Genomic DNA, 18,320 nt, shown 5'->3' on the forward strand with positions numbered 1-18,320 from the left:
TTTTCCTAATGCCTCTTAATAACTCCTTCCACTTTAAACCAGCTAGAGTGGACAGTGCAGTGGTTAAGAGCTATGGCTGCTAAACAAAAGTTTGGCAGTTTGAATCCACCAGCCACTCCTTGGACATCCTATGGAACAGTTCTACTCTGTCCTATAGGGTCACTATGGGTTGGAATCGACTAGACAGCAACGGGTCTTTTTCAGAGCAGATATGATGAGTCGGAATGAAATCAACAGCAATGGGTTTAGTTTTTGGTTTAGGGCAGATACAAAGGGGCCTGGTAGCTCAACAGCTAAGCACTCGGCTGTTAACCAAAAAGTTGGCAGTTTGAACCCACCCAGGGGCTCCATGGGAGAAAAGATCTGGTAATCTGTTCTCATAAAGATTACAGCCTAGAAAACCCTATGGTGCAGTTCTATTCTGTCACATGGGGTCGCTATGAGTCGGAATCGATTGAATGGCACCTAACAACAACAACAAGATTATAGAAACTGAAGTTGTGGTCATGAGGACTGAGCTGTACATCATGTCCAGTAGGCAAGTTTAGACCCAAAATGAAAGAATTAATTGTGAGTGAAGCAGGAAGCCAGAAGTATCTCTTCAAACACCAACTTTGGATTTTTTTCTCTATTGTTTGCCTGTTTCCTATTTCATTGACTTACACTCCTGTTGTTATTATTCCCTTTTTCCTATTTATCTGAGTTTAACTTGCTGATTTTTGTAGCTTCGTAGGTGGAAGCTTAGATCATTGATTTTAAACCCTGAAGTACGCTATCCATTTCCCTCTAAGAATGGCTTTAGATTTAGCCCAGAAATTTGGATATGTTGGGTTTTCTTTATCATTCATTTAGAAATATTTTCCAATTTCTTTGGTGATTCCTTCTGTGAAAGACGCACAATTAAAAACGCAATGTTTAATTTCCAAACATGTGGGGATTTTCCTATCTTTCCAGTCTGCATTTCTATTCTAACACTGCTGTGGTCAGAGAGCGGACTCTGGGTGATTTTAATCCTTGCGCATTCACGGAGAATTGTTTAACGTCCCAGTGTATGGTGTATCTTGATGCGCTCATGTGTTCTTAAGAAGGTTGTGTATTCTGCTTTTCTTGGGTGAAGTGTTCTATAGACATCAATTAGGTCAAGTTGTTTGTAAGTGTCGTTTATGTGTTCTGTGTTCTTACTGATTTCTGTCCACTTTTTCTATTCAATACTGAGAATATCACAATTGTCTCTAGAGTTTTGGATTTGTCTAGTTCTCCTACGTTTGTCAGTGTTTGTTTTTAAGATTTTCTCTTTAATTATTTACAACTCCTTGTATTAGTTGGAAACCCTGGTGGCTTAGTGGCTAAGAGCTACAGCTGCTAACCAAAAGGTCAGCTGTTCAAATCCACCAGGTGCTCCTTGGAAACCCTATGGGACAGCTCTACTCTGTTCTATAAGATTGCTATAAGTAGGAATCAACTCAATGGCAATGGGTTTGGTTTGGTTTGGTTTTTGTATTAGTTACCTACTGCTGTGTAACAAATTACCCCAACATTTAACAGCTTAAACAACAACGATTTACCATCAGGAATCAGAGTATGGCTTAGCTAGGTGCCTCAGGCTCAGGATCTCTCACAAGTCTGTGCTCACAGTGTCAGCTGGGCCAGCAGTCATCTCACGATTCCATTAGCCTCCAAGTTAGTTCCCTCACATTGCTGCTGGCTGACCTCAGAGCCCCTAGCTGCTGGCGGGAGATGTTCTTGACTAGTATGGACCACCCATAGGGCAAATTTCATCCTATCATTTCTTTCATAAATATTTCAGTATGTATTTCTAAAAGCTTAAGTCTCTTTTTATAAAAACCCTTAATAACCATGCTCACACCTAAGATAACAATTTGTCATCAAACAGCCAACAGTGTTGCTGTTTTATTGTGAAAACTCTAAAAACTGAAAAGTAAAACTTCTCTTTGCATTTTGATAATCCATAAGAAACTGAAATCCGTTTCCATCATCTTTTCTCAGGCTACTGTTTCTTATTTTCCCAAGAAAGAAAAAAAAAATTAAAGTCTAGGGTAGTCATTAGAGCTAAGAACAAATATTCCAGCTCTTTCTCCTTCCAGGCATGTGGAAGGACTGCACCTCCTCAGTCCCTTGAAGTTGTTGTTGTTAGGTACCGTTGAGTCAGTTCTAACTCATAGCACCCCTATGTACAACAGAATGAAACACTGCCTAGTCCCACACCACCCTCACAATCATTGCTATGTTTGGGCCCATTGTCACAGCCATTGTATCAATCCATCTTATTGAAGGTTTTCCTCTTTTTCACTGAACCTCTATTAAGTATGACTTCCTTCTCCAGGGACTTGTCCCTCCTGATCACATGGCCAAAGTACTTGAGACAAAGTCTCATCATCATCACTTCTAAGGAGCATTCTGGCTGCACTTCTTCCAACACAGATTTGTTCATTCTTCTGGCAATCCATGGTATATTCAATATTCTTTGCCGACATCACAATTCATCAGTTCTTCTTTGGTCTTCTTTATTATTCATTGCTCAGCGCTCACATGCATATGAGGCAAGTGAAAATACCATGGCTTGGATCAGGTGCACCTTAGTCCTCAAAGTGACATCTTTGGTTTTTAACACTTTAAAGAGGTCTTTTGCAGCAGATTTGCACAATGCAATATATCATTTGATTTCTTGACTGCTGCTTCCATGGGCGTTGATTGTGGATCCAAATAAAATGAAATACTTGACGACTTTAATCTTTTCTGTTTATCATGATGTTGCTTATTGGTTCAGTTGTGAAGATTTTTGTTTTCTTTATGTTGAGGTGCAATCCAAACTGAAGACTGTGGTCTTTGATCTTCATCAGTAACTGCTCCAAGTCCTCTTCACTTTCAGCAAGCAAGGTTGTGTCATCTGCATAACGCAGGTTGTTAATGAGTCTTCCTCCAATCCTGATGCCCCATTCTTCGTCATGCAGTCCAGCTTCTCGGATTATTTGCTCAGCATACAGATTGAATAGGTATTGTGAAGGGATACAACCCTGACGCACACCTTTCCTGACTTTAAACCAATCAGTATCCCCTTGTTCTAGCCAAACAACTGCCTCTTGATGTATGTACACGTTCCTCCCGAGCACGATTACATGTTCTGGAATTACCATTCTTTGTAATGTTATCCATAATTTGTTATGATCCACACACTCAAATGCCTTTGCATAGTCAATAAAACACAGGTAAACATCTTTTAGGTATTCTCTGCTTTCAGCCAAGAGCCATCTGACATCAGCAATCAGCAATGACATCCTTTATTCCATGTTCTCTTCTGAATCCAGTTTGAATTTCTGGCAATTCCCAGTCAATGTACCACTATAACCATTTTTGAATGATCTTCAGCAAAATTTTATGTGATATTAATGATATTGTTTGGTAATTTCCACATTCTTTTGGATCGCCTTTGTTTGGAATGGGCATTTCCTGACTTTTTAATGACCGTTTGTTTTCTTTATGTATGATGTCCTTGATGTCATCCCATAGTTCGTCTGGTCTTCAGTCATTTGTGTTCAATGCGTCATTCTTGAGATGGTCTCTAAATTCAGGTGGAATATACTAAAGGTCATGCTTTGGCTTTTGGGAACTTGTTTAAATTTTCATCAGCTGCAACTCGAACTTGCATATGAGCAACTGATGGTCTGTTCCAGAGTCAGGCCCTGCCTTGTTCGGACTGATGATATTGAGCTTTTCCACCATCTCTTTCCACAGATGTAGTCGATCTGATTCCCATTCATTCCATCACCGTTTATGTTGTTGAAAAAAGGTATTTGCAAGGAATAAGTTATTGGTCTTACAAAATTCTGCCATGCCATCTCTGGTGTTGTTTCTATCATCAAGGCCATATTTTCCAACTATCGAACTTCTTCTTTGTTTCCAATTTTCACATTCCAATCCCCAATAATTATTAATACATCTCTTTTTTTTTTTAATTTATTGTGTTTTAGGTGAAAGTTTACAGAGCAAATTAGTTTTTCATTCAAAAATTTATACACAAATTGTTTGGTGACATTGGTTGCAAGCCCTGCAATGTGTCAACACTTGCCCCTTTCTCCTTTCCATCCTGGGTTCTCCATGTCCATTTGTCCGGCTTTCCTGTTCCTTCCTGCCTTCTCGTCTTTGCTTTTGGGCACATGTTACCCATTTGGTCTTGTATGGTTGATAGAACTAAGAAGCACGTTCCTCACACGTGTTATTGTTTGTTTTATAGGCCTGTCTAATCTTTGGCTAAAAGGTGGACTTCAGGAGTGGCTTCGGTTCGGAGCCAGCAGGGTGTCCGGGGGCCATAGTCCAGGAGTTCTTCCAGTCTATATCAGAGCAGTAAGTCTGTTTTTTTGTGTGTGTGAATTTGGATTTTGTTCTAGATTTTTCTCCCACTCTGTCCAGGACCCTCTATTTTGATCCCTGTCAGAGCTATCAATGCATCTTGATTGCATGTTCAATCCGTTTCAGACTACAGAAGTTGGTAAAAATCTGCAGTTTCTCCATCTTTGGCCCTAGTGGTTGGTTTGTAAATCTGAATAATACTAGTCCTATTAACTAGTCTTCCCTGTAAACATATGGATATTATCCTATCACTGACAACATTGTACTTCAGGATAGATCTTGAAATGTTCCTTTTGATAATGAATTCAATGCCATTCTTCTTCCATTTGTCATTCCTGGTGCAGCAGACGACATGATTGCCCAATTCAACATGGCCAGTACCTGTCCATTTCAGTTCAGTAATGCCTAGGACATCAATCTTTATGTGTTCCGTTTCATTTTTGATGACTCCCAATTTTCCTTGATTCATACTTTGTACACAACACATTCCAATTATTAATGGATGTTTGCAACTGTTTCTTCTCATTTTGAGTTGTGCCACATCAGAAAATGAAGGCCCCAAAAGCTTTACTCCATCCATGTCATAAAGGTCAACTCTACTTTGAGGAGGCAGCTCTTCTCCAGTTCTATTTTGAGTGTCTTACAACTTGAGGGGCTCATTTCCCGGCATTATATCAGCCAATGCTCTGCTCCTATTCATTTCACTGACCAATTTTTTTAGAAGCAGATCACCAGGTCCTTCTTCCTAGTCTGTCTTGGACTGGAGGCTCTGATGAAACCTGTGCACCATGGGAGACCCTGCTGGTATTTGAATACAGGTAGAATAGCTTCCAGTATCACAGCAACACACAAGTCACCACAGTTACGACAAACTGACAGACCAGGGGTGGCCCTTGAAGTTAGGTATGGGCATATGACTTGTTCTGCACAACGAGTTAAGAGTGAAAGTAATGAAATGACGATTCTCTTCAGAAAATTTAATTGCCAGAGCCCTCTTCTCCCTCTGCCGCAGTGACCCAGGTTGCTCCATCAGCTGGGGTCTTATATGAACATGTAGTGGGAGAAACAAATCTGTCGTTTCTGTCATTGAGATTTTGGGGTTGTTTGCTGTCACAGCACAACCTGGCTTTTAAGCAATGGCTAGTGGCATATCAGTGAGATTCCTCTTGAGTCATCATTTGATTCACTTCTTATTACTGAATTGATCTGTGCTATTTTGTTTTTGTTTTTGTTTTTTTTGATCATTTGGGTAGAAGAGTGAAATTTTAGTTCTTTAGCCTTTGACATTATTATGAGATTAATACAATAATTATAAGAGCACTCTGCCAAATAAAAAGCTGTAGACACATAAAACATTAAATTAAATGGCCCTGAAGAAGAAATAAAAAATGGAACCACGGCCTGGGAGTCACGTCTCTGGCCTGCCATTATCTTGGACAGGTCCCTTCATCTCTGGGCCTCAGTTTCATTTTCCGTAATAAGAATTACTGTTGCAACATTGACATTATCAAGTATCTGCCATGTATTAGGCAGCTCCATGTAACTTAGTCCAGCCAATCCTTACAACCAGGCTTCAGCGGTTACTTTTATCATTTTTTACACAGAACTTTGGAAAATGAAGCTTAGAGAGGCTGAGTAATTTGCCAAACAACAGCTACAAGTAGAGGAGATACTTCCAAAGCTACACTCAACCAAATATTTAAGGTCCATTTCTTGCTCTAAAATTCTCTGGCTTTTTTGGTGTGAGGTTTTCACAACAAGGAAAATCACACTGTCAAGACAGAAAATAATATCTTCTCCAACAAAAAAGAACAGTTCTTTCATTTGGAATCATTTTTTCCTTAAACTGACAGAACACATTTTATGGGGGTCATAGACTCGGCTATCAATACTCTTTTGCCTATGTACTGTCAAAGGACTCAGAGCAGCAAATCTTCATGATAGAACACAGATGCTAACCACATGTAAGCTAAATATGAAAAAATACATTCCACTTGAGAATTTGCACAAACTTTTTCTTTGCTAACATTTTTCTTTTAAGAATAATTCGAAGACTTGTTAATTCATGGTCATAAAGACATCCTATGAGCCCTTTTAAGTGGTTTTACAAAATAAAATCTACTTTCATTCCTTTCTCGTTATTCAAGTAAATGGGAGTATCAGTGTCTTGTGATTAAAAAAAAAAAAAACAAATTAAAGTAATGACATTTAGAAAAAGTAGACCCTCAATGAGATGGATGGACACAGTGGCTACGGCAACGGGCTCACGCACAGCAACAATTGTGAGGACAGTGTAGGACCAGGCAGCGTTTGATTCTGTTTGTATGGTCACTAGGAGTGGGCATCGGCTCTTTGACACTTAATAACAAGGCTTCACACCAGGTGTGTGTGATAGCTGAGACACCTGGTCTCAGGTCACAACCACAGGCTCCACACAAAGGGGCCAGTTCTTGGTTCTGCATTTAGGGAATTCACACGGGACTTTGCCAAGAGAGCTGTGTCTTTTCTACCTTATCTTTGTGTCAACAGTTGTCATTATTCTACAGTCTTACATTCATGCTTTTCTTTTGTGTTTTATTGTTTCTGGCCTCCATCTCAGCACCTTGGATGTGTTGGTCCTTCTGTTTACTGAATATTCCTGGAATTTTTACAGTTACAAATGGTTAAACTATAATAATAAGGAGAAGTAGTAATACAGCAGTCCCTCACATTGTTCAACATCCTTCCCCCCCGCCCCCCGCCCCGAATGGCTTTCCAAGGCTGTTAATTACAACCAAACCATGAAATTTTAAGCACAATTGAATGGTGCTTGAAGCGTATCTCCTTAATAATAGTGTTTAGGAAAGCTGAGACACTCAGAGTAGCCTAAAAATCGATTTCAAAGTGCTTTTTGAGTACTGGAGAGGGCAAGGGGGGCCCTGGTGGTGCAGTGGTTAAGCACTTGGCTGCTAATCAAAAGGTCGGTGGTTCAGACCCACCAGCTGCTCCGTGGGAGAAAGATGCAGCAGGCTGCTTCTGTAAGATTGCAGCCTTGGAAGCCCTACGGGGCAGTTCCACTCCGTCCTGTCAGGTCGCTAGGAGTTGGAGTCATCTTGATGGCAGTAGGTTTTTTGGTTTAGAGAGGGCAATGGTAGGGGAGGTGGGAAAAACAAGAAAAATACTAGAGGCCACAAAATTAATAAGTGTCATTGGAGAGAAAGTTAGAGAGGTACTGGAGAATTTGGAACAGCAGGCTAAGGTTTTAATTAATTTCTAACTAGGATGTTTGCCGTGAAAATATTTCTTAAGAATGCTAGAAAGATTGAGAGGCTTGTAAAATGTGTCAATCAGCTTGGAAGGAAAATACTGAACAAAGCCAAAACCAAACCCACTGCCGTCAGAATTCCACCCGACGGCAACAAATTTGGTTTTAGTTTTGTCCAATAGGGTTTCCAAGGCTGTAATCTTTATGGAAGCAGACTGTCACATCTTTCTCCTGCGGTGCTGCCGAGCGCTTTAGCCACTGTGGCACCAGGGCTCCTTGGGACTTATGAAGCTGCAGTAATGATGGTGATTAGGGTATGCTTTTTGAAGGAATTAACGGCTGAGCCGAGACTTGAAGGAGGTGAGAAAACGAGCTTAGCCAAGAACTAGGGGAGGAGAGCACTTCGGGTAGAGGGAGTAGCTGATGCACGTGCCCTGGAGCAGAAGCAGACCTGGCGCGTCTGAGGAATAGAAATGGCGGTCAGTGTGGCTCAAATGGACTGAGCACCAGGAGCACAGTAGGAAAGGAATTTAAAAATCACGGGAGCCAGATTTTTATAAAGCACACGGGCCATTGTGAGAACTATGGCTTTTACCCTAGATGGGAACCATTTCAGGGTAACATCTAACATTTTAAATAGACTGTTCTAGCTGCTGTGTTGAGAATAGATTATAGGGGTACAAAGCTGAGTTTATTACCTGCCAGGCAAGAAGACACACCAGTGAAAAAGTTCTCTCAGTAATTCATGTATAAGGAAAGTGAGGGTTTTTTAAGTACTAGAAAGAGGAAGCGGGTTCATGGTGGTTCTGATAATTTAGGGCTGAAAATTAGTGCTCTGGATAGAAAGGAGCACTGTTGGGTAAAACAAGTCCAGGTCCTACTATTTCCTGGGCAGGTAGGAGTCTTCAGTTAGGTCCAACAGGGGTCCTCAAGGCTCACGGTCCTTTATCAGCTTCAGTTGGTTACAACCAGCATTCCATTTTGAAATCTCCTAGGCAAGTGCTGAGGAGCCCTGGTGGAGCAGTGGTTAAGAGCTTGGTTGCTTTCCAAAAAGTCGGCAGTTCAAATCCACCAGTCGCTCCTTGGAAACCCTATGGGGCAGTTCTACTCTGTCCTATGGGGTTGCTATGAGTCAGAATTGACTTGACAGCAATGGGCTTTTTTTAAAACTTATTTATGCTTTAGAGTTATTGCTGTCAATTTGATCTCAGATAGATAATTCTTTAATAGAGCACAGTGCTCAAGGAGAACGTTCTTTACCAACTTAGCTAAACTGTCGTTTGGATGACTTCAGGGGATACTTTTGGTCCAAGGTTTAAAGATTCTCTAGTCTCAATGGATCCAATAAATCTGGATTCCATAAGAATTTGAGATTCCGTCCCACATTTTTCCCCTTATGATCAGGATTCATCTATTGAGTCCTTGATAAAAATGTTCAGTAATGCAAGTCTTGACTGAAATCTTAACAGAAGCAGATCATCGGGCCTTTTCTTCCCCAGTACCTCTTGGTGGGTTTAAACCTCCAACCTTGAGGTTAGCAGCTGAGCACAAACCGTTTGTGCCACCTGGGACCTCATCCTCATTTTACAGGTAAGGAAACAGGCCAAAAAGGTTGAGTGATTTGCCCAGGATCATACAGCTACGCAGGGCTAGGATTTTAGCCTAAATTTGTCTGCGTCCCTTACCACTCTGCTTCCTGGCAGTAGTTCCTTAATCTGAGAGTGAAGTCAAGAGCAGACAAGGATGCCCAACAGCTCACAGCTCCTGACATATCAGTTTAATGCAGTCGTTTTTAAATCTGGGCATGCATCGGAATCACCTGGCTTGTTAAAACAGATTGCTGGACCTCAACCCAGCGTTTCTGAATTAGCAGGTCTGGGATGTGGCCTAATATCTGCACTTCTAACAAGTTCCCCGGCAATGCTGATGCTGTTGGTCTGGAGATAACTGCAGGTTTGGTGGGTTTTTCCTGAGTTGACCAGCTAAATAGATTCCACCTAGGCTCTCATTAGAGTCTCTACGTGGTGCGAACTGTTAACTTGCTCAGCTGCTGCCCGAAAGGTTGAAGGTTCAAAAGAAAGGCTTGGGAATCTACTTCTGAAAAATCAGCCACTGAAAACCCTATGGGGCACAGTACTGTGACACACATGGGGTCTTCGTGAGCTGGAATTTACTTGACGGCAACCGGTGCTGGTAATGGTCATGTGCCATTGAGCTGGTTCCGACTCATAGCAAGTCTACAGGACAGAGTAGAACTGCCCCATAGGGTTTCCAAGGAGTGGCTGGTGGATCTGAACTGCCAACATTTTGGTTAGCAGCTAAGCTCTTAACCACTGCACCACCAGGTCTCCAGTGGCAGCGGTAGTCTTCAATTCCCAAAAGGGGAGAAGGAAGGTTCGCAGCTAATCAGAGCTGCGGAAGGGTTCTTGGTGATAGTTCCTCCAGTTTTAACTCGTAATGCTTTCAGGACCCATGGGTGTCAGGGAGACGGAACGATGGGGATGTTGGTGGTTCAGCTGCAGATACTCTCCAACACAGTTTACAAAGCTGTCCAGAAAGATCCCCTCTTTTATTAGCCATCTCCCAGCAGTCTCATCATGCTTTTTTGGAAACAAGCTTCCATCACCACCACTCCTGCTCCCAACATCCATCAGGCACAGGAGAGGATTCACATATTGTGAGGCCTAAAAATTTACACAATTATTGGGGTCTCCTTTAAGAACAAGAACACCAGGTTATAAACACACAATTAGGTGCTGGGCCTTGGAAGGACAGTGTGTAAGGGAGAGGCCCTGAAGCCTAAGCCTCATTAACTTCATGGGAAATCACCTTTTGATCAAACATGTCTGTATATGTCCAAGCTCCAATTATAGACAGATGCACCTTACTCCCATGGGGCTTGTGAGCCTCCGGCAAATCAGGGTCTGTGGCTGATTCTTGTGTGAGAACCTAAGCGTGTCATGGTTGGAGAGGCTTGTCTGCCCTGAGCTCCGCAACGAGGAAGCACTGCGGGCTCCTTGTGCTGCTCGTTGGGGACTCAATTCTGACCCAGCTAAGGCACTCAGTTACTCATATCCTCGGGCTTGATTTCTTCTAAATGAGTTAAACGCTTTCTGAAAATCTCTTACCTTAGGCATATACGATTGCGGAAAAGCCAATTTAGAGGTAATATTAGGATTTTTAGACTTCATTGCATCAAGAACAAAATTTGATTAATCAATTTTAACACTAATACCCAGAAAAATAAAACTGCTTTTCAAAAGCATCAGGGTAAAGCTGTTTTCAAATGCATAAATATAAGTGCTTGCTTGACAAAGAAGAGTGGCACTTTGCATTGCTTTTGCAAGTCTTTCTGGAACCTTGTTTTCCCATGCAGTTTATTCTAAAATGTATTATGGGCAGACTTGGCTTTAAAAATAGACTCACTCAACAAATACTGCTGAGCAAAGTAAAATGGCCCTGGACTAGGAGTTAGGGGAAGTCACTAAAATGAGTACGACGGACCCTACAAGGAGCTTCTAGTCTTGTAGGGCAGAAGAGCCACGCACACCAAGAACCTCCATCTGAGCTGAAAAGGGTTCACGGAGGAGACCAAAAGGCCGCTGCTGTTTTCTGCACACACGGCAAAGCGGCAGTCAGGGACACGAGGGTCCCAGGAGGTGCCTCCCGGATGCTACGTCTGGGGGTGCAGAGAGGAAGACAGCGGGTCCCCCTCCGGGCAGCGCCGCCGGGAACGGAATCACACCCGGACATTGTTGGCGGCGGGCGGCCGACAGGCGGAGCCAGCCCAGGAGGCACCCCAGGAGCCAGCCCAGGAGGCACCCCAGAAGCCAGCCCAGGAGGCACCCCGGGAGGCACCCCAGGAGCCAGCCCGGGAGCCAGCCCGGGAGCCAGCCCAGGAGGCACCCCAGGAGCCAGCCCAGGAGCCAGCCCAGGAGCCACGGCAGTGGACTTCCCGCGCTCGGCCTCGCCCTCCGGACGCACACTCAGCTCCCTGGAAGGCGCCCGCAGGGCAGCGCAGGAGGCGCGGGGGCTTCCTTCTCCCCGGGTTCGAGCGCCGAGCCTCCCTGTGCGCCTGGCGGCCCCGCCCACGCTACACGGCGGCTGCGCGGCGAGGTCACTGCCTTCGCGAAGCCGGCGCGGCCATCGTAAGTCCTGGCAACCGAGCGCAGGCCGGCCTCCCCTCTCCCCGCCATCGGGGCATCGGCGACGGGCCGGTGTCGAGCTCTCCCCGTCCCGCCTGGCCGGTGGAACCGCGGGCCTCCGACAGCAGGACGAGGGGCGCAGGCCCAGGCACCCCGGGGCGGACAGGCGGCCGGCCGGCCGGGCGCGCAGGTGTCGGGAAGGCGGGGCGGCCCGAGCCCGGCGCCCCGCCCCTGCCCGCTTCCAGTATGGCCGCCCGCCGCGCCTGACCCGAGGCCTCCGCTCCGGCTCCTGGTCGGCGATGCCGAGGCCGAGGCCGTGACTGACGCTCTCCGCTCGCGCGCACGCACCGAGCCGGGCCGGGGCCCACAGCACGGCTCCCGCTCGGCCGCCGCCGCCTCGCCGACAAGGGCCGCGCTGGGCCTGGAGCGCGTCGGCCCCCGGCCGGCAGGGATGGGGAAGCGGCCGGGAGGAGCCGCCGCCGCCGCCTCCGCGTCCGCCGTGGCCGCTGTGGAGCCCGCGACCGGCCGAGGCGGGGGCCCGCGGGGCACGGCCGCCGGCCTGCTGGGAGCGCTGCACCTGGTGCTGAGCGTCGTCGTGGCCGCGGCGCGGGCCGAGAAGGAAGGTGGGTGCCAGCCGCCCGGCGTCGCCCGGGCCCGGCCGCTGCTGTCACCGCGCCCCGCGGACGGCGCTGCGGGGCGGGACGGGAGGAAGGGCCGCGGCCGGGGTCGGGGCGGCGGAGCGCGGGGTGCGGCCCGGTGCCCACTAGCCCGGTGCCCACCGCAGCCGCGTGCCCACCCCACTAGCCCGGTGTCCACCGCAGCCGCCCGGTGCCTACTGCAGCTCTGTGCCCATCACAGCTCTGTGCCCACTAGCCCGGTGCCCACCCCAGTCCGGTGCCCATTAACCCGGTGCCCACCGCAGCCGCGTGCCCACCCCACTAGCCCGGTGCCCACCGCAGCCGCGTCCCCACCCTAGCAGCCCGGTGCCCAGCCCGGTGCCCACCGCAGCTCTGTGCCCACTAGCCCGGTGCCCACCCCAGCCCGGTGCCCACTAGCCCGGTGCCCACCCCAGCCCGGTTGCCCACTTGCCCGGTGCCCACTAGCCCGGTGCCCACCGCAGCTGCCCGGTTGCCCACTTGCCCGGTGCCCCCTAGCCCGGTGCCCACCAAAGCTGCCCGGTTGCCCACTAGGCCGGTGCGCACTAGCGCGGTGCCCACCCGAGCCCGGTGCCTACTCGCGGCGGCCCCACGGAGCCCTGTCACTGCCATTTCAGAACTTCCTGAGCCTCCCCTGTCCCCGGCGCTCGGGCCAGCGCACACGGGGGGCGCCTCAGGGGCTTGATGGGTGTTAATGGGCTCATTTCGGACACGTTTCCCCGGGTGCGGTTTTAATAACGGCGCGCAGACAGAACCCGTTCCCAGATGTGGGAGTGAAAATACCGACCCTGGTGGAAGGGCTTCAGAACACAGCTTCCGAAATGTTACTTTGAATTTACTCAGGCATTTCTCGGAGGGGGGAGTCGTCTTGTTCCTTGGGCTTCCCCCTTACAGCATCGCTCTGCAGCGCTGGTGATGGTTTCGTTTATTATTAACCCCAAATACGGTCGCATTTGGCTCTGTACTAAGCTGTAGGAACCCTGTTTACATTTTAAACTGTATTTTAAGGTCCTCACCTACTTTGGTGCCTTTACTTTAGCTGCGAAAGACTTTAAAAACAGATGTTGAGTTTCTCATTCGAAAACCTTTATAATTTACAGTTAAGGACTGGCCCCTGTTTTAAAAATCCTCATCAGTGTTGTATGGCTGCAGAACTGGTACTTTGGCCGGGTCAGAAATTATGTTGTAACCTAGAAGACCAAATCTGTGTGGGTCTGTGGATGCTACCTGTTTTTGAGCTTGGGGAAATATGAGTGATCACAGAGCCTTCGTGGAGAAATCGCTAATAGTCAACGGTTTTTTAAAAAGCCAAGGAAAAGCTTGTTAGTTTAGCTTCCAATTTCTCATCAAACTCTCACTATAAGAAGATAATTTCTCACCACGGTAATCTAAGAGTGATGTTCTGCTTTAGGGTTAAAGTCACTTGGTTTTTATTGTTATTGAAGGCAACAGCAAGTGCAAACCAACTTAGTGCGAAAGTGCAGATGTCCTTCAGTTCACTGTTCGTTTCTGTTCAAGACAGTACATCCTTTAACACCCCAAGTAACCGTCATGTGGGTTGACACAGGTGGAAGCTATTCGAAGAATTGCTGTCTGTATTAAGGAGTCATTGGTAGCGGCAACATTATTTCCAGAGTAAAGTATGGCTGCTTTAGGTCTAGGTCTAGTCAGGCCTGGGGTTGTCACACCTCATCCTTGGTGATCTGCAGTTAGTTGAATGTTCTTAACTGTGACCATGGTGCCCAGTGCAGTCCAGCATGGAGTTGGTGTTCAAGAACCTAAAATAGTGGAATAATTTAATGGGCAGGTTTCTGTGAGCTTAAAGTAGTCCTTGGCCGGGTCCTTGGTTTTCTCTGTTCCTGTGTTTACCTTGCCAGTGCCAGGCACACAGTAGGCAGTAAACATCTGTTTGAGTTAATGACTGTTTTCACGGGCACCAGGAAATGAAATGATTCAGACTCCCACTGCCGTCGAGTGATTCGAACTCATAGTGACCCTGTAGGTCAGAGTAGAATTGCCTCATAGGGTTTCCAAGGAGTGGCTGGTGGATTTGAACTGCCAGCCTTTTGGTTAGCAGCCAAACTCTTAACCGCCGTGCCAACAGAGCTACTGATTCAGACTAGTAAAGCATTAAGTTTATTTGTTGTTGTTTTAAAATTTTTTTATTTTTGTTTTTGTTGAGAATATATGCAGCAGAACATATACCAATTCGACTATTTCTACATGTATAATTCAGTGACGTTGGTTACACTCTTCAAGTTGTGTGACCGTTCTCACCTTCCCTTTTCTGAGGTGTTCTTTCCCCGTTAACATAACTCACTGGCCCCTAAGTTTCCTATCTTTCGAGTTGCTGTTGTCAATTTGATCTCATAGATAGCTCTTAAAAGACCACAGTGCTCAAGGCAGACAGTCTTTACTAGTTAAGCTGTACGGTTGTTTGGTTTTAAGAAGACTTCAGGTGATGTTTTTGGTTTAAGGTTTAAAGATTATCTCAGGGCAGTAGTTTCAGGGGTTCATCCAGCCTCCCTGGCTCTAGAAAGTCTGGATTCCATGAGATTTTGAAATTCTGTCCTGTATTGTCCGTCTTTTGATGAAGATCCCTCTAGAGAATCTTTGATCAAAATGTTCGTTAGTGGTAGCTGGGCCCCATCCAGTTCTCTTGGTCTAAGGCAAAGGGGGCAGTTGTTCGTGGAAGCAGCTACATGTTTTCATTTCCTCCTCTTGTGCCTGACTTTCCTTCTTCTGTTGCTGTAGGGGAATAGAGACCAATTGTGCATTGGAAAGAGCCCTGGTGGCGCAGTGGTTAAAGAGCTCGGCTGCTAACCAAAAGGTCCGCAGTTCGAACCCACCAGCTGCTCTGCCGCGCGGCTGCTCTTCGGGAGAAAGATGTTTCGGTCTGTTTCCATAAAGATTGACAGTCTCGGAAGCTGTATAAGGCAGTTCTACTCTGCCCTATGGGGTCGCTGTGAGTCGGAATCAGCTTGACGGGCAGTGGGTTTGGTTTGTGCGTTGGATGGTTGCTTGCAAGCTTTTAAGATGCTAGGCACTACACATCCGGCTGGGAAGTAGGACGGAAGCACAAACATGATATTAGGCCAGTTAACTGGGATGGCCATGATCCTAAACCTTCAAACCAAGGAACCAAATCCCGTGAGGTTTTTGGTTGTGTCATTAAGTTTATAGTACATTCTGCTGCTGCTTATGTTTCCAACAGCTGTCGTATATGCTAATTCTCTGAGTACAGTTGAGTGAACAAACCCCCTGCCTGAGCCTAAAATATATTTGCTAATTTTCCATTTGCATAGTTTGTAAGTTTTAGTGTACTTCTCCAGTACCCACAGACATGTGTAAGGGCTAGGGGAGAAGAGCTACCGGGGTATGAAGTGTGAAGAAATGGGGCTGACTGTATCCATGGTTGTTGCCAAACCAGGCTTCCTTTGTGGCCCGTGCTGTGTCTCTGTGAACAGTATGTATGTCCAAGCTAGTTATTCAAGATGTTGGTGGTAGTTGTTCTATGACAGAACGTAGACTTCTGCCTGTCATAGTTTATCCGTGGATCTGATTCTAATCAAACTTTCCACCAAGGTATTTCCAAAAATGGCCTGTGTGTTCAACCTTCTTGCTGATCAAATCCTGGTACTGCTTTTGTTTTGAGTAAGTAGGTGAACTGAAGTCAATTTTTTTTTTTTTTTTTTTGCATGTTTGTTACACCACAGGTTTGGTATATGATGGGGCACAATACAACATTTGCCCCGAAAAAGTGCTGTTGATTTTTTCAGCACATCTGGGGCAGATTTCTGAAAATGACCAAGTTCAGCTTGTCCATTTAAACCTTGAGATTCTCTCTCTCTCTCTCTCTGTGTACTTAAAGAGTGTAAACTGGCTTAATTTTTTAGAGATTTACCTGCAGCTGTAATGATCCTGTGTCTTGTGTGTTTGCATATTTTTCCACCATTGCAGCAGAATTTCATTAGAAAATCTTGAGAACAACATAAAACTTGTCGTCCCCTGAAGAAAAGTGGCAGAAGTAGCTAGATTAGCCAGTGCAGTTTTTCTTATTTAGACTTTATGCTATTGATTTCCATGGGTGAGAAGGATGAGCTATTTCTTGTCATAACAGCCTGTCTGAGCATTCCTGTATCCTAACATCCATCTTAACTGATCTGGGGAGTTGTGTTGCACTGTTCCCAAGGAAAGGCACTTTGAGGCAGTCTTAGCCGGGCACTGAACTTTGTAAGTACTTTAAAAACGTTGCCAGAGGTAGAAGTTACTGTAATTACTACAAATAAGTAGCTTATTCTGGATTGATATCGAGATTTTTCCTGAGGCTAAGGTCTAGATTTTGAGAATAGTTAAACTATATGCGTGTAAATGTGTGTGTGTATAGCAAAACAACACATATGTAGTGAAAACACACATACACATCCATTAAACATTTAATTTTTAGGTAGCTTTTTGAATTGTAAACCAGTCCATTTTGCAGCAAATTAGTTTTTGTTTTTTTTTTAAAAAGCATCATGTAATCACAATATATTTTCATTGAGAAATGGGTTTTGGAAGGCATGATGTCTTTTAATTTATTATAAATGAAAAGCTGCAGTTTCTATTATCTAGTAAATATAAAAAAAATAGCTTTGGATAAATTTTTAGGAATATGATTGTTTCAGGCCCTGACAACCTAAATTTCGGTAACTCATATATTATCATTAGTTGACAATTGATGGCAGGGTAAAGTTTGACAGTCTTTATTAGGAATTTTAGGAGCCCTGGTGGCATTCTGGTTAAAGCACTTGGCTGCTAAACAAAAGGTCAGTGGTTCAAACCCACCCAGTGGCTGTACAGAAGAAAGACCTGCTGAGCTGCTTCCGAGAAGATGACAGAGACCCCGTGGGGCAGCTCTGCTCTGCGGCCCGTCGGGTCGCCGTGAGCTGGGGCTGACTCGGCCGTGGCGTGCGCCAACAGCAAGGCCTTAGTTTTGTGCACAGAGTTTTTTTAAAGCTGTATCTGTGAGAGAAACGCTGAAGGGGGCTGCAGAGTGTCACACCTATGGGGCGTGTGCGCAGGGTGCTTAGGGGTAAGAGCCAGAGGAGAGACATACAGACTAGTAGTGATCATCTTAGGAGGGTGGCATTGATTAGGAGTGGTGTTTACCTTTTCTTAATCAGCTGATTATCATGTGAAAGTGTCTTCAAAGGTAATTTTCTTAAGAGTGAGACGTTTTAACCTTCGTGTGAGGTAAACTGGCTACCCTGTAATTGCCTCGTGAAGGAACTGTTGGCTGTGCTTTAGTTGCTTTTGTTGAAAGTTGCCCAGTACTGTCCAGAGCGTTGGCGCCCCAGAGTTGGAATAAGTGAGTCCTTTCTTTCTTTTGCTCATGACTGTTTTCCTCTTTCTTATCTTTGTGGCGAATCTTGATAGTCGCCTATCCAAAACATTAGCTTTGGGAGCGGATATAAAATCATCTAATTTGTTATCATCTGGAATAGCAATAAGCCAGTACCCTGGGGGAAAAGAAAATCTTTGCTGGGTGCTTGATATTTCAGCAGTTTTCTCCCACCTGTGTGTGACCTGAGTGTTTTGTCGTCCTTGCCAGATGGAGCAGCCTCGTTTATACCGCTTATGTCCCATGTACTATCTGTTGTAAGCAGCATCAGGTACTGTTGATAGCTGCTTCTTGGAACCTTTTCTCCTTTGGTTTCTGTGACTTTGTCTTTCTTGGTTATCACCCTGCCCCGGTTGTCAGCCTCTGCCCCCCAGCTGCCCATGGGCCCCCTCGTGTGCGGGTCCAGTCACCAGGCCGCACTGGGTATGTCCAGAATGCTCTGTCCCTGCTTCCAGTTCCCAGCTTTTACGAACGTCATTTTTATTAATGGTACGGTTTTCTATTTTGTTAATGACATGATTATG

General features: G+C 45.7%; 1 protein-coding gene across 3 annotated transcripts in view; it reads left to right on the plus strand.

Moving 5' to 3' along the window:
* The first annotated feature begins 12,003 nt into the window (after positions 1–12,003).
* TMEM131 (transmembrane protein 131) overlaps positions 12,004–18,320 on the plus strand; it is a 229,133-nt gene continuing 222,816 nt past the window's right edge. For 2 of the 3 annotated variants that reach the window (XM_049857244.1, XM_049857245.1), the window contains exon 1: positions 12,006–12,380. In XM_049857244.1, coding sequence (XP_049713201.1) covers positions 12,209–12,380 — 172 coding nt within the window. In that variant the 5' untranslated portion in view covers positions 12,006–12,208. Of the gene's footprint in view, positions 12,381–18,320 lie in introns of all 3 variants that reach the window. The other variant, XM_049857246.1, reaches the window with a different exon arrangement.

This window comes from Elephas maximus, chromosome 17 (genome assembly GCF_024166365.1).
Source record: "Elephas maximus indicus isolate mEleMax1 chromosome 17, mEleMax1 primary haplotype, whole genome shotgun sequence".
NCBI classification, from domain to species: Eukaryota; Metazoa; Chordata; class Mammalia; order Proboscidea; family Elephantidae; genus Elephas; species Elephas maximus.